We start from the raw sequence: 12628 nt of genomic DNA, 5'->3' as shown, positions 1-12628 counted from the left end.
TCTAATGCTTACTTTAGCTCATAGCACAGAGATGAAATACCCAAATTACATTATCAAAAAGGGAAACATGACAACCCAGTTCACCATGTGAGGGATTCCAATAAGATACTGAATAATTGTTTTAACCAAGTGAAGACAAAAATCCTCTAAGCTTTCCAACCAAAAGCATCCCTGGTTCAAGTGTATCTGTTTTCTGTAACTTATATTTTGGAAGAGGGTAGACCTATAGATTGTGGTAACTTAACACATAGTCTTGGTTAACTTAAAGGGCTAAGATATAATTAAATAATGTAATGTTCTCCCTTCGGTCTTTGAATTCTGGATGAATTTTGGATAGTCTTTGAGGGCAGCCCCATGTAGACCACATTGCAATAATCCAGACAGCAGGTCACTAAGGCATGAGTGACAAAAAGCAGGATCTCTTAATCCAGGAATGGATGCAATTAGCACACAAGATGAAGATGTGCAAAGGGTCTCCTGGCCATAGCTGACACCTGCTGTTTCATGAGGAGTGGTGAGTCCAGGAGAACTCCCGCATTGTACAACCTCTCTCCTATTCCCTAGCCAAAGTTGGAAAATCTCAGTCCCAGGATCAAAACAACTCAAAACCCACAGCCACTAGGTCTTACTAGGGTTGAAAAGGGCTGTTCTTCTCCATCCAGATACTGGAATAGAACCTTGAGAACATCACTTTGATTGTCCAGGGGGTGGAGATAATACAAATGAATATCATTAGCATATTGATGATTCTGCACACCATGCTGAAGGATAACTCCCCCAGTGGCTTACTGTAAATGTTAAATGAAAGTGCTCACCTCCCAACACCAATTGGAACTGGCCAAAGGAAGGAGAACCATCACAACACCATGTCTCTCACTCCAACCATGGTTCATGGTGTAGACAGCCATTTAGAGGTCTAGGAGGGCCAGGATGGATGCACTCTCCCCATTCCAAACCCATCAAAGGTCACTGACAAGCCCACCAATTGTCAGGCCCAGCCCAAGAACAATGGTGAAACAGTCCAGTTGAGTAAAGGTATTTTGGTACTATATGTATTGTGACTATAATGATGGTAGTTAGGCTCCTTACACTGAATAATCATCCCTCCAGTTTTTAGGAATGGACCCTATTAAATCTCTACCCGTACTACACTAATGTACTCTATACAGAAATGGGAATTGAATGTGTGTATTTGTGCCTATTTGTAAAGGTTAATTGTTTTGGAGATACATAGTATAGTTCAGAACTCTTTATTCCCTCAGCACCTCTTTACTCACTTCTCCATGTATTTGGGATTTTCCTTTTGAAAAAAAAGCTGTTGAAAACCTCATTGGCAAATCTGTGAGGTATCTGATACTGAACGTGGATGGTGCTCAGTTCACACACTGAGACACACCAATTGAATTATGCACATTTATTACTAGAACTCACATTTTCTCTCTCTTGTCTTCCAGGCCTATTTTTTGGAAGAGACTTGGAATAATGAAAACACCAGCATCTTAGATGTTTATCAGCCTGTATTTTTAATAGCTCTTAGGTCTTACAGGGAATATAAGACCTATTCTGATTTCATGAAGGAGCTCCATGACAAATCGAAGGAAAAGCAGCCCTCTTACAGTTTATTCTCTTTACAGGAAAAGGTCATATTTACTGCCATTAATTGAATATGTCCTTACCTAGGAATATCTTGAAGGAATCTTTTCCCATTTCCATGTCTTGATTTGATGCCAGTGCTACCAATTCTGTTACATACCCAATATTTAACTAACCATTAATCAGCTCATTCATGTAGCTTTCTCCAATATGGTGGTTTCTAGTTGTTTGGAGTTCAACTTCTCAAACCCTTTGTCATTAGCAATGTGGGCTTGAGTTACCCCCCAAATTTGGAGGGCATCAAGTTGAAAAAGGCTGAACTAAGGATTCTGTGAAATTAAAAATCATGCTGTGGTGAAATTATCAGAGTAAAGAAATGGCACTAACTCAATATTCCTTGCAATAACATGGTAGTTATTGTTCTTTCCTTATTCTTTACCAGTTTTAAAACTTAGGAGCTGTGACTCTGACTATGTTGGCAGGACATGCTAGCCAATGTCAGTTAACTAACATATGCCACCATCTCACCCACCTGGACTGTATGCAGCTCTTTAGCTAAACTCCCTGGTTCAAATAAAGCCCAAATAGTTGCCATTTTGGGTTTGTGTAAATTGGGCTTTGTATCTAAGGTCATGGTCTTTGGATTTCACAAAATGGTGACCATTTGGGGGGCTGGATGTCCTAATTAGTACATTGGTCAAAATGTTAATAGCAAGGAGAATAATATAATGAAATTCTTCATACTGTATATAGGGAAACTACTCTTGGGTTTACACAAAATGTTAAGTCATAGTGTGATAAGTTTGGTTAAGGCTTAGTGTGTGTTATGTGACACAGACATTGTGGCTTACAAATTTTGTATTACAGGTGAATCCAGCAACTGTGGTTTATTCTAGAAATCATTAACAGCCAGCTTGGTTAGCAATTATGTTGTCCATTGTCAAAGGCAGTAATCCATTTATTGTTATGCAAATGTACTGGAATAAGTGGGGCTGCATCTGAAAGAGTTTAGGATGTATTACTTTATCCTTTATAAAATATAAAGTAACATAATCATTATTTCTTTACAGTAGTAATAAAATATACAACTTACTGTCTCTTGGATATATTACTTAAAATATAATCTAACAAGCAGGCTGTGTTCTCAAACCAGGCTAAACTTCAAAAAGCTTGAATGAGGTTAATCCTATCCAAATTTTACATGTTTTGCAAATGTATCCTTAAACTGTATCTAATTTAATTAATCATGGGATGTGTGCCCAGCAAGTATATTGGGAGTGGACGATGCTATTTTTAACTGTTTCAATTCTGGTAGTTTAACTTTTAAATAGAAAGATTCAACCTTCACCTTTACAAATTGGCTCTAATGTGTAATAGCTTTTGGAATAAACTGCTAAAATTGCATTAGTGTGGCCTCTGCAAATTAGGACAGGATTATTGCTGAAAATCCATCCTCTACCATACTATTAAAGAAGCAAGAATCCTGTCGTCCTGGACCAGCCAAATTTGCAATCGGACAGTTTCAAAGGGCCTTTTTTGACCTTTTTTTCAGAAGTCCAACTCTTTCATATATTGTATCTTTTTCAGGTAAATTCTTATGCTGCCTACCTTTATGATGCTGTTTTGCTTTATGCATCATCTGTAAAAGAAATGTCAGAAGACAAAAAGGATTTCCATGATGGAAGGGCACTTATTAACACTTTAAAAGGCTATAATAAAACCCCTCTGTATGGTAAGTTTGTTAAGATTCCAGTCATTGCAATGTGGACGGGCCAATAATACAACAAAGCCTTTGGCTGAGGTTGCCCAAAACACCAAAATACAAAGAAGCTGGGATGGTATCTGAACTAGCCTGTGTGGTTAGGTTATAGTTAAGTGTCTCATGCAAACCCAGAAAAGTAGGCTGAATAAACTGGGAGTAAGCATATCATGGATAACCGCGCCATGGGAACATCATTTCTGAAAGTAGAATAACCTCCCAAGGATCTCCATATAAACAAGAATAGGAATATTTTAATAGCCATATTGCCCAATGGAGGTGTTGAATGTTAAATGTGAGCAGGGCCAAAGACAAAATGGGAAGGGATCTTTTTCTCACTATTCACATGCTACTGTATTTGTAATCAGACTGAAAGAAATAGTTCTAAATGCAGAAATCAATAAAACAATTCATTCTTCAAATTGCTTCATTGATTAATGCTATTCTTGGAAATATTTCTATTTCAGTCAGTAACTATTTGGCTAATATGGAATGGGGAGGACCAATAGGTTTGGCAACATAATCTCTGAGGATTTTGAAGATTCAGAAGAATAATCCCAGGAAGAATAGGGCATATAAGAATAATCCCAGGAAAAATAGGGCATATAAGACATTTTTAACAATCTGTATCTTGAATGTCTTTGTTATTTAGGCATCACTGGCCCTGTGCAAATTGATGAATTAGGTGAGAGAAAAATGGATTACTCTGTGTATGATCTTCAGGTATCTGGAAATTCTACTCACTTCATTCCAGTTCTTAACTTTGATAGTTACAGAAGAACAGTAAGGTATTTCTGCTTCTATATATTTCATAAATACTCTGTAATTTAATCTTTCAGATAGTATGAAAATATTATACATAAAGATTTAGTTTGTCAAGTACAAAATATAGTTCCCTTGTTCACCTATTGAAGAATTCTTCAATCAGAATCATAGTCCCTGTTCTTTTTATGGGAAGTTCTATGAGTTGGAGCAATCTGACTCTTGCTTTTCATGTGTTCCTTGTTCTGTAAGATTGAGTTAATGTGTACAGAATCTAGTAAAATTTCTTTCAAACTGAGCTTAACCCCTGGTGACCTCATGAACATGTCCATATAGTTTTCTTGGTAATAATAAGAAAGTCGCTTGACATTGCCCTTCTGGGATGTTTTCTCAACTATCCAGTCTAGCCTACACCCTCACTTTCTGGTGCTCTCCAAGCATTTAATGGCTCTAACTCAAATTGCTTTTCAAAATCAGCAAAGCTCAGTTAGATACTACTGTGGCTAGGTACGTATAGAATCTGCACCAGTAGAATTTACAGTACATATGTGGATAATGTTCTATAAAGGTGGAATCAGCTTACAGTATGGGGCACTGATTTTAAGTGTGACATTTGTTTGAATAGTTATAGTGTTCAGAGAGTTCAGGAAATTCAGAATGCAAAGTTTATTTAGGTTTGACTTCAAAGTAGGTATTTTAATCATTTTTGTCTTAGTTCAGACACTCAGAAAACCTTAAAGTCATGGTTGTAATGGAATGTGGGAATGACCTTACGAGACTGGGCCCAGAGACGCTGCCTAGAGAATGGTCAGATAAGAGACATCATAGTCTATAGATGGATAGTGGGCAGGGCAAGAGGCTCAGAAGAGACCCTCCTTGATTTCTCAAGGTGCAAAGAAGATGGGGGTGGGGGGAGAGAATTGTACTTTCAGACTTGCAAGATTCTGTTAATGTAGCCTTACAATAAAATAGAATTAGATCATTTGGTCATGCTTCCCGTCTGGTCTACCTGGTAAGGCTGACATAGTTGCTTAGAATAAGGAACTGAGACAGTTTGTCATAACTAAGCACCCTGTCAATACTTATTTTGTTCCTATGTTGCAGCAACATCATGAGTACAAATCTTATAGTTTCTGATCACATACTGTTTTAGTTATATTTATAGGGAGAAATCATATAGACAAGCTTTTAAGTATTGACTAAATGGAAGTAGACATGGAAATTCAAGTTTCAATTAAGGACCACAGTCTATCATGGAAGTAAGTGACTTTGGGCCAGTCATTCTCAGTCCAACATATCTCTCAGAGTGGTTGTTGTAGGGAAAACAGGAAGAAGAAGAAGGACTATATATTCCACCTTGAGCAAAAGGCAGGATTTAAATCAATCAAACAAACAAACATAATGCTTACTAAGCTTCACACAATATGCAGAAAATGGAAAAACAAAAATATCCAGCTTGCCAGGAATTAAACCTTAACACATGCTCATATACACTTTATCTTGGGTGGCTCACCCAGAACAAGAGTAATGGAAAATTGGGATGGAGAAAAGTCATGTGCAGGCTGTCCCATGGCAGCTGCCAATGGAACCTTCTTAGAATTCTAGATGTGCAAAGAACTAATCAGAGCCTGTTTGTTGCCTGGTAACTAAGTGTTTTGTCTTGCTCCCTCAGAACTATACCTAAACAGCCAATCCTTTCTAGCCTTTTCCCATGTTCCTCTGTTTGACTTGGGGATGACTCTTATAACGTTGGTATGCTAACGATATGCTTTGGAATCCTTTCTGTAATTATGCAGATCACCCAGAAGATAAAAGGCAGAGTGAGCACCACACTGTTAGTATATTTATATCCACAGACACAATGCCATTAGCACTGGGCTGTATCTGCATCTCTCACAATTACCATCTCCCAGTTATGTTATGTTATGTTATATATTATAATATTAGTTATATTATCATGTGAACAACAGAGGGCTCATATCACTTGAGGAGTAGGACTGCATCTTCATCTGGAAGACTTAAAAGTGTTGCCAACCTCCATTCACTGTCTTCCATATTGTTTAGAATTTACTTGAAGCCTGGGAGAAATTGCTGGAATGTAGTGCCATCAGTATGCTGATATAATCACATTCTCTTTTAATTAAAATACATGCAAATTTTATTAAACACATTTCAAAAAAGAAAGACAATGTGACAAAAAAGATAATGTAATTTATAAATCACTTTTTAAGTATGGGTTGATTCACACAAGTTCAAAATATTAATACATTTAAATAAAACTTCTTTCTGTAAAAGCATAACTGACCCTTTAATGTTAACCTCTTCCTCCTCATATTATCTTTAGTCCCACTGCAGAAATGAACTACATCAGTTGGTCAAATGGAGAAATTCCTAAAGACAAACCAGTTTGTGGCTTTCACAATGAGCATTGTAAAACTCAAGCTATCAGTGAGTGTGATGTTATAGAATTATTTATGTCTCTTTAAAACATTTGTACTTGGATTTCAGCTGAAAAGGCTTCAATAGAAAGAGGCTATTTCTGCCTTCAGGACCACAAGGTGACAATTTAAGACAGAAAATGAAAAAAAATTAGGAGTGGAAATAAAAACAAGAATACTCAGAAACTAGTTCTATGTTGGTCTTAAATGGCATTGCTAAAGATGGGAGGAAAATGTTTTTTTCATATATATTTATATTCTCATTCAAACAGCTCATTTGAATTCTCATTCAAGTTCTATGGATGCTGCTTCCTTCCATGGAACAAGGGAAGGTTTTTTTTTTCTACTGGTACATTATACTATGTATTTGAATCCAATTCTTGATTTTATTGTAGACTAGACCATTGAATTACATTTCTATGTTTTTAAAAAGAAAGATGGTTAATATTAAAAATTAAATTGCACCTCATTGGGGACAGTTCAGGCACTGAGCAAAGCAGCTTCTCCACAAAGCTCCATAGTTTAATTCAGGAGCAGGCAGCATCAGATGAAGCTGAACTACGGCCATTGGCTGCACTAATTGAAGCCAGTGGGAGCCGGAATTCAGTAACATCTGGAAAATGTTGACAAACATGAGATAATCCATTGCTGCGAATTGGTTTTGTTCTCCAAAAGTTCTGTAATAATTCTTTTAGCTATCTCCCACCAATGTAAAAAAGTTTCATCCATGATTCTTATTGCCTTGTTAAATTCTAAATTCTACATTTATAACTAGGAAGAAGAACCTCTTTTTGCAATTGTTTGATAGACTTGCATCCTGAGATTTCTAAAAAGTAATTCACAATTCTTGTATCAGATAGCATGCTTCACCAAGACTGAGCTCCTTCTGCCTGTTCCATAATAACCTGTACTATTTTTTGTCATTAGAAGGTACAGCTCTGGTTGTTACAATTCTCCTGATAATAACCATATTGGGGGCCATTGGTGTGACAATATTTATGAAGATCTATAAAGGCAACTTTCAAAAGCAAATCAGTGATATTGGATGGAGAATTAATTACAAGGATATCATTCTTTTTAATGATAATAAGGTAAAAGATTACATGCCATATGTACCAATCTTCCCACAGATACATACCATAATGATGAAAGGTGGGGATATCCATAATTGCCCATCACAACTGGAGGATACAAAATTAGGAAAAACTAGCACATATTAAACTGAAACTGAAACAGAAATCTGAGGTCCGTTCCAATTATTCTTATTAATGCCATTCCATTAAATACATTGGAAGGAAACATATTTAGAGAAATCAGTGGTAGTCTTATTTTTTTTTCCTAGTTCAGAGATATGGCAGGGAACCAGGAGTTTTCTGACATTGTTGGAGCAAGATTCAATAGCATATTTTGGGGTTTTCCAAAATCAAGAAATTTTATCTTAAACAGCAATCTGTAGAAGTTCATAGGATGACAGGATGGATTAGATTTTCTCCTGTGATCACAAACTCCTGATATTGCTTTGAAGAGTAACTTTTTTGATGGTAATGGAAGATTTGTTTTGACATCAGAATCCCTAATATAACCTTTTACATTCTTCTGGATAGGAAAAATGTGACCTGCCTCAAGCAAGCACACCGGTGCCTGAAGAAGCAGAACATGTTGGAGCTCATTTGTTTATTTCCAAGAGTAATTATTCATCACTGAAAGACAAGCAAGGGAAAGAAGATTTTTTCACTACAGTAGGATTGTATCAGGTATGTATATAGACGTCCAAAGTCCAGTAGATGCATTATGAAATGGGAATGCATCTCTTTAATTTCTGTTACATTTTATGGTATTTTAATTATTTACAGGACACAAGCTGCTTGACAGTATAAAATACAGAGTAATTCATGGAATAATAGGATTGTGAAGATGACACTCTTATTTGTTTAGCTTTGTAGAAACTGGCATTAACTGAAGTTCTTAGAATAATGTAGGTGCAGTGTAGAACTGTATAGAATCCAAATACTCAAAATTATTGGGTAATACGTTTTTGCAAAATATTTTGAAGTGCCTGCGCACACACACAGATATATGGAAACAACCTGGAGTATCTTTCAAAGCAGTTGCACAAGCCTAGGAGAAAATACAGCTGCTTTAATGAACTGAAGAAAGTTCCTTCATTTATATACTTGCAGATCTTTTCTGAATGATTTTCCTAGCCCTATTGATTCTTCCCAGGGCACATTTCATTCCATGAAACATTTTATACCTAACAGACCTGTAAGATATATTTCTGAAAATTTAAGTTTAAATTACTCTTGTTCCATCTCTGCATTTTAATATTTTTCTAGGTTCTCCTGCAGTTTCCAACTAACTGTGTAGTAGGTACTTTCTTCAATTTAAGTACAGTTGATTTTTTTAATTAATCCTTTAAGTATATTTAGCTTTTCTTTAATTCTCATAAATTTGACTTTCTCTTGAGAAGCTGACCATACTTTTTATAATTATTAAGCAATAATTTTGCTACCCATTTCTGCCATTGCTTTAATATAGAATGTTACATTTTCTGCTCGGTTCTGATTATAAGTTTTATATTTGGAAAAAATACAACAGCTTTCTTAACTTAGTTATCTGAACTTATTGAAGACATTAATCTGGTATAGAACAGGTTTTTATAAAACTTGGACTCTTATTTGGTATAGGATGTGATTTTCTTTTTTTTACACAGTTCAATTCAAAATTATTGAATACTAATGTTTGAAACTTAACAGCAAACTAACAGCAAACATAAAAAATGTACACATTTTTATTGAATTGAGATGGAACTTGAAAAGCTATGATCCAGTGGTTTCTGGATATTAAGCATAATTTTGCTGTGTTTAGAATACCATGGTAATAACTTTTGGAGTAATTGCATTTGGAGTACTACAGCAATAACGTTCACTTTAAACCAATTTAAGTGAGAGCAATTTCAATACAAATACACTGCACCCACAACCCCACTTTCTAATCAGAGAAGACATTTTTCCAGTGCAAGATGAAACAGGAAGTTATTCAAGATTGCCCTGAAGCCTAGCAAGGATGAAACAGATCAAATTTCCACTGGGTGGGAGTTCCAAAGAATGGGAACAGCCATCAGAAATGGCCACCTCAAGGGCTCCATTAGGGGATATCTTGGAGAGATAGGACTTGGAAAGAATTGTCAGCCCTTTGAAGTAGACCAGGTTAGGAAAGAGACAGCAGAAGGATTACATGAATACTGCTTTATTGTTGTAGGGTAAAATTACAGAATCATGATAGCCTGCCACAGTTTCCCTCTGCTCCCTCTTATTAAAGAAGAATTAAAGCGTGAATATCTCAAGTTTCTTTCTCATGCTTTCTCCTTTTCCAGGGCAGAGTTGTCTCTTACTTTCCCTTAACTATTCTTGCATACCTTGCTGTCAAGCTTATCTCTGCATTCCTCTACAGGAATTGATCCTATTTGATCTAGTTGGATGGGCAGTAGAATACAGGAGAATGTGGCCCCTCAGCAGGTCTGGAGCTATATAGGATCTTAAGGGTAACCACCAGCACCTTAAATCATACCCAGAAGGCAATCGACAACAGTTGCAGTTCCTGAAGCAGCAGGGTGACCCAAGCTTATCAAGATAGGCAAACTTGCCCAGGCTTCTGCATTCTGCACCAGCTGCAGTTTCTGGATGTTCTTCAAGGGCAGCCCCATACAGAGTGCATTATAGTACTCTAACCAAATAGAGCATGAGACTGTGAGCAGGGCCTTCAGTCCAGGAAAGCTTGCAACTGGTATGCAAGATGTAACTCTGCAAAAGCCCTCTTAGCCAAAGCTTCCAAATGCTTCTCAAGTAGGAACTGTGAATCTAGAAGGACTTCCAAATTGTAGACCACCTCTGAACAGGGTACAACCCCTTTCAGAGTCAAAGATATAATTTCCCTGAAATTGTTAGGCCCTCAAACCCAAAATCACTCTCTCTTGGAGGGATGCAGTCAATCTATTCTTCCCCATCCAGATCATGACAGCCTCCAGGCACTGGGTTATTACTTCTATAACATCACCTGTTCAGCCCGGGAATGAGATATCTAGCTGGGCATCATCAGCATATTGTTTGTGCCAACATAGGACTCCCCTAGTACCTTCATATATTTTTTGAGAAGAAGTAGATAAAGGAGAGATCCCTTAGACACTCCACAAAATAGGAACTTCTACTTGCCCACTTGCACCCTCTGGAACTGACCTTTCAGGAAGAATGAGAACCTACAGTGCCCCCTATTCCAAAATGGCTTCTATGTTAAAAAAAAATGCTTTCCTTCTTTTACCTTTTTGTTTGCCCATTTTTGCTTTTGTTTCAGGGTGTTCTTGTTGCTGTCAAGTTCATTGATAACCAAACAGATGCCTGGGTTTGGAAACCATCAGTTCTTGAAGAGATTCAAATGGTATATCTGTTTTAAGCTTTTTAAAATTGTCTGTTGAAAATCTGTGACTTCATTAAACGTTCATGTTCTAGAGGTGAATTTCAAAATTGAACCACAGAGCAGTGACCTGGGTTAGTAATATCTGACGTGCTACCACAATCAAATATTGCTACCCAGGTTGCTGCTATATGATTTAATTTTGAAATTCACTCCTACAGCTTGAAGGTTTAATGAAGCCATGCAAGATTAAACACTGTACCTTGATTTATTAGATGTGCCTAGGCACTTTTCTGATAGAAAAATATTTGACAACCTAAGAAAGAATAGCAACATTACATAAGCTTATGGCAGCATTTATACATTATAATGTCTTCTTCTCCTCTTGCTCAAATGACCAGTTCTGGTCTCCTTCAGCTCAGGACCCTCTTAGAAAAGGAGCATTCTGGAAACAGGACTTCCTTTAGTAACTTCTTCTATTGTCCAGCCTAGTTAAGCACAGTTACTATGATTGCTTCAAGTTTAAAATTTTCACATCCAAATTATCTTCTTCTCTGGGGGAAAAAAGAATTAAAATAAACCTTTTCTCTGTTAAAATGGATAAATATTATTAAAAAATGACTGACAATTTCAGCAAAACACTGAAAAGACCACTGATAAGCTGGTATATTGAAAGATGTATCAGACTTAGCTGGTAAAAAGTGTTCTTGATGACTGGTGCTACCTGGGCCTCCTGAGGAGTAATCAGAAGCTCTGAATCTGGTCCTTCAAGGAACACACAATCCCATTCAGAACCAGAGTCATAAGTCTATCGAGATTGACTGACTTCCCAAATTATTGAACTTCTATTTTTTTTGTTGAGCCAATAATATAGAAACTATTTGGCATCTTATATTAAATTAGAAACATACCTCTGTAGAAAGTGGGTTTATTTGCCATTTCTGTGGCTGGTTAACTCACACTTCCAATACGAAGAAGTATGGATAGTAATTTCACACAACACTTTTTTTCCAACATCGTTTATAAAAAATCACTATAACTATCATTAACTGGTAGATATTTCTAATACATATAGGGCTTTAAAAAAAAGATACAGTGTGTTCAGACTAGCATCATGTTTTGGTTTGAATAGACCATTCAGCCCAAGTTGATCCCATATCTGATGTCTTCTGAAATAGAGGCATAAAAATGTACAGCTTACTATTTACATTTACATTTTCCTTTATGCACCAACAAGCTTCAGATATAGATCATGGCTAGGATCTATACAGATGAAATCAAGACTTGATGAAGCACTTATCAATCTTTATTTACTTCAGATGAGAGAACTGAGACATGAAAATCTGGTGGTCTTCTATGGGATATGTCCTGAAGTTCCAAATATCTGCATCGTAATGCATTATTGCAAGAAGGGAAGTCTAAAAGTAAGCATTATGCAACAGCAATGGCTAAGGATTAATTATACAGAATTGTTAAAGAAATATCTTTAAGAAATATTCCATTGTATATATTCCATATTATGAAATACTTAGCTTCTCAATCTTTTGGCTAAAATCAGGTGTAGTATAGCTCTTTTCCATATACAACATCATGGCCCTTTTTGTATGACATACATAACTGGGTCAAAGTGAGGTAATAGATGTCAGCTATGCCATATGAATGGAGA

General features: G+C 36.4%; 1 protein-coding gene across 1 annotated transcript in view; it reads left to right on the top strand.

The window, feature by feature from the left end:
* LOC103060465 (guanylate cyclase 2G-like) overlaps positions 1–12628 on the top strand; it is a 43885-nt gene that overhangs the window by 17889 nt on the left and 13368 nt on the right. Inside the window, exons 4-10 of the mRNA XM_088132582.1 lie at positions 1455–1640; positions 3181–3329; positions 6459–6562; positions 7480–7643; positions 8157–8306; positions 10903–10986; positions 12282–12386. Of these exons, the coding sequence (XP_087988708.1) occupies positions 1455–1640; positions 3181–3329; positions 6459–6562; positions 7480–7643; positions 8157–8306; positions 10903–10986; positions 12282–12386 (942 nt within the window). The remainder of the gene's footprint in view (positions 1–1454; positions 1641–3180; positions 3330–6458; positions 6563–7479; positions 7644–8156; positions 8307–10902; positions 10987–12281; positions 12387–12628) is intronic.

The sequence above is a fragment of the Python bivittatus genome, unplaced genomic scaffold, assembly GCF_059951505.1.
Source record: "Python bivittatus isolate LINGU-HERP-01145 unplaced genomic scaffold, Pbiv_v1 ctg000980_np1212, whole genome shotgun sequence".
Classification (NCBI taxonomy): Eukaryota; Metazoa; Chordata; class Lepidosauria; order Squamata; family Pythonidae; genus Python; species Python bivittatus.
This window is presented reverse-complemented; position numbering and strand designations above follow the sequence as displayed.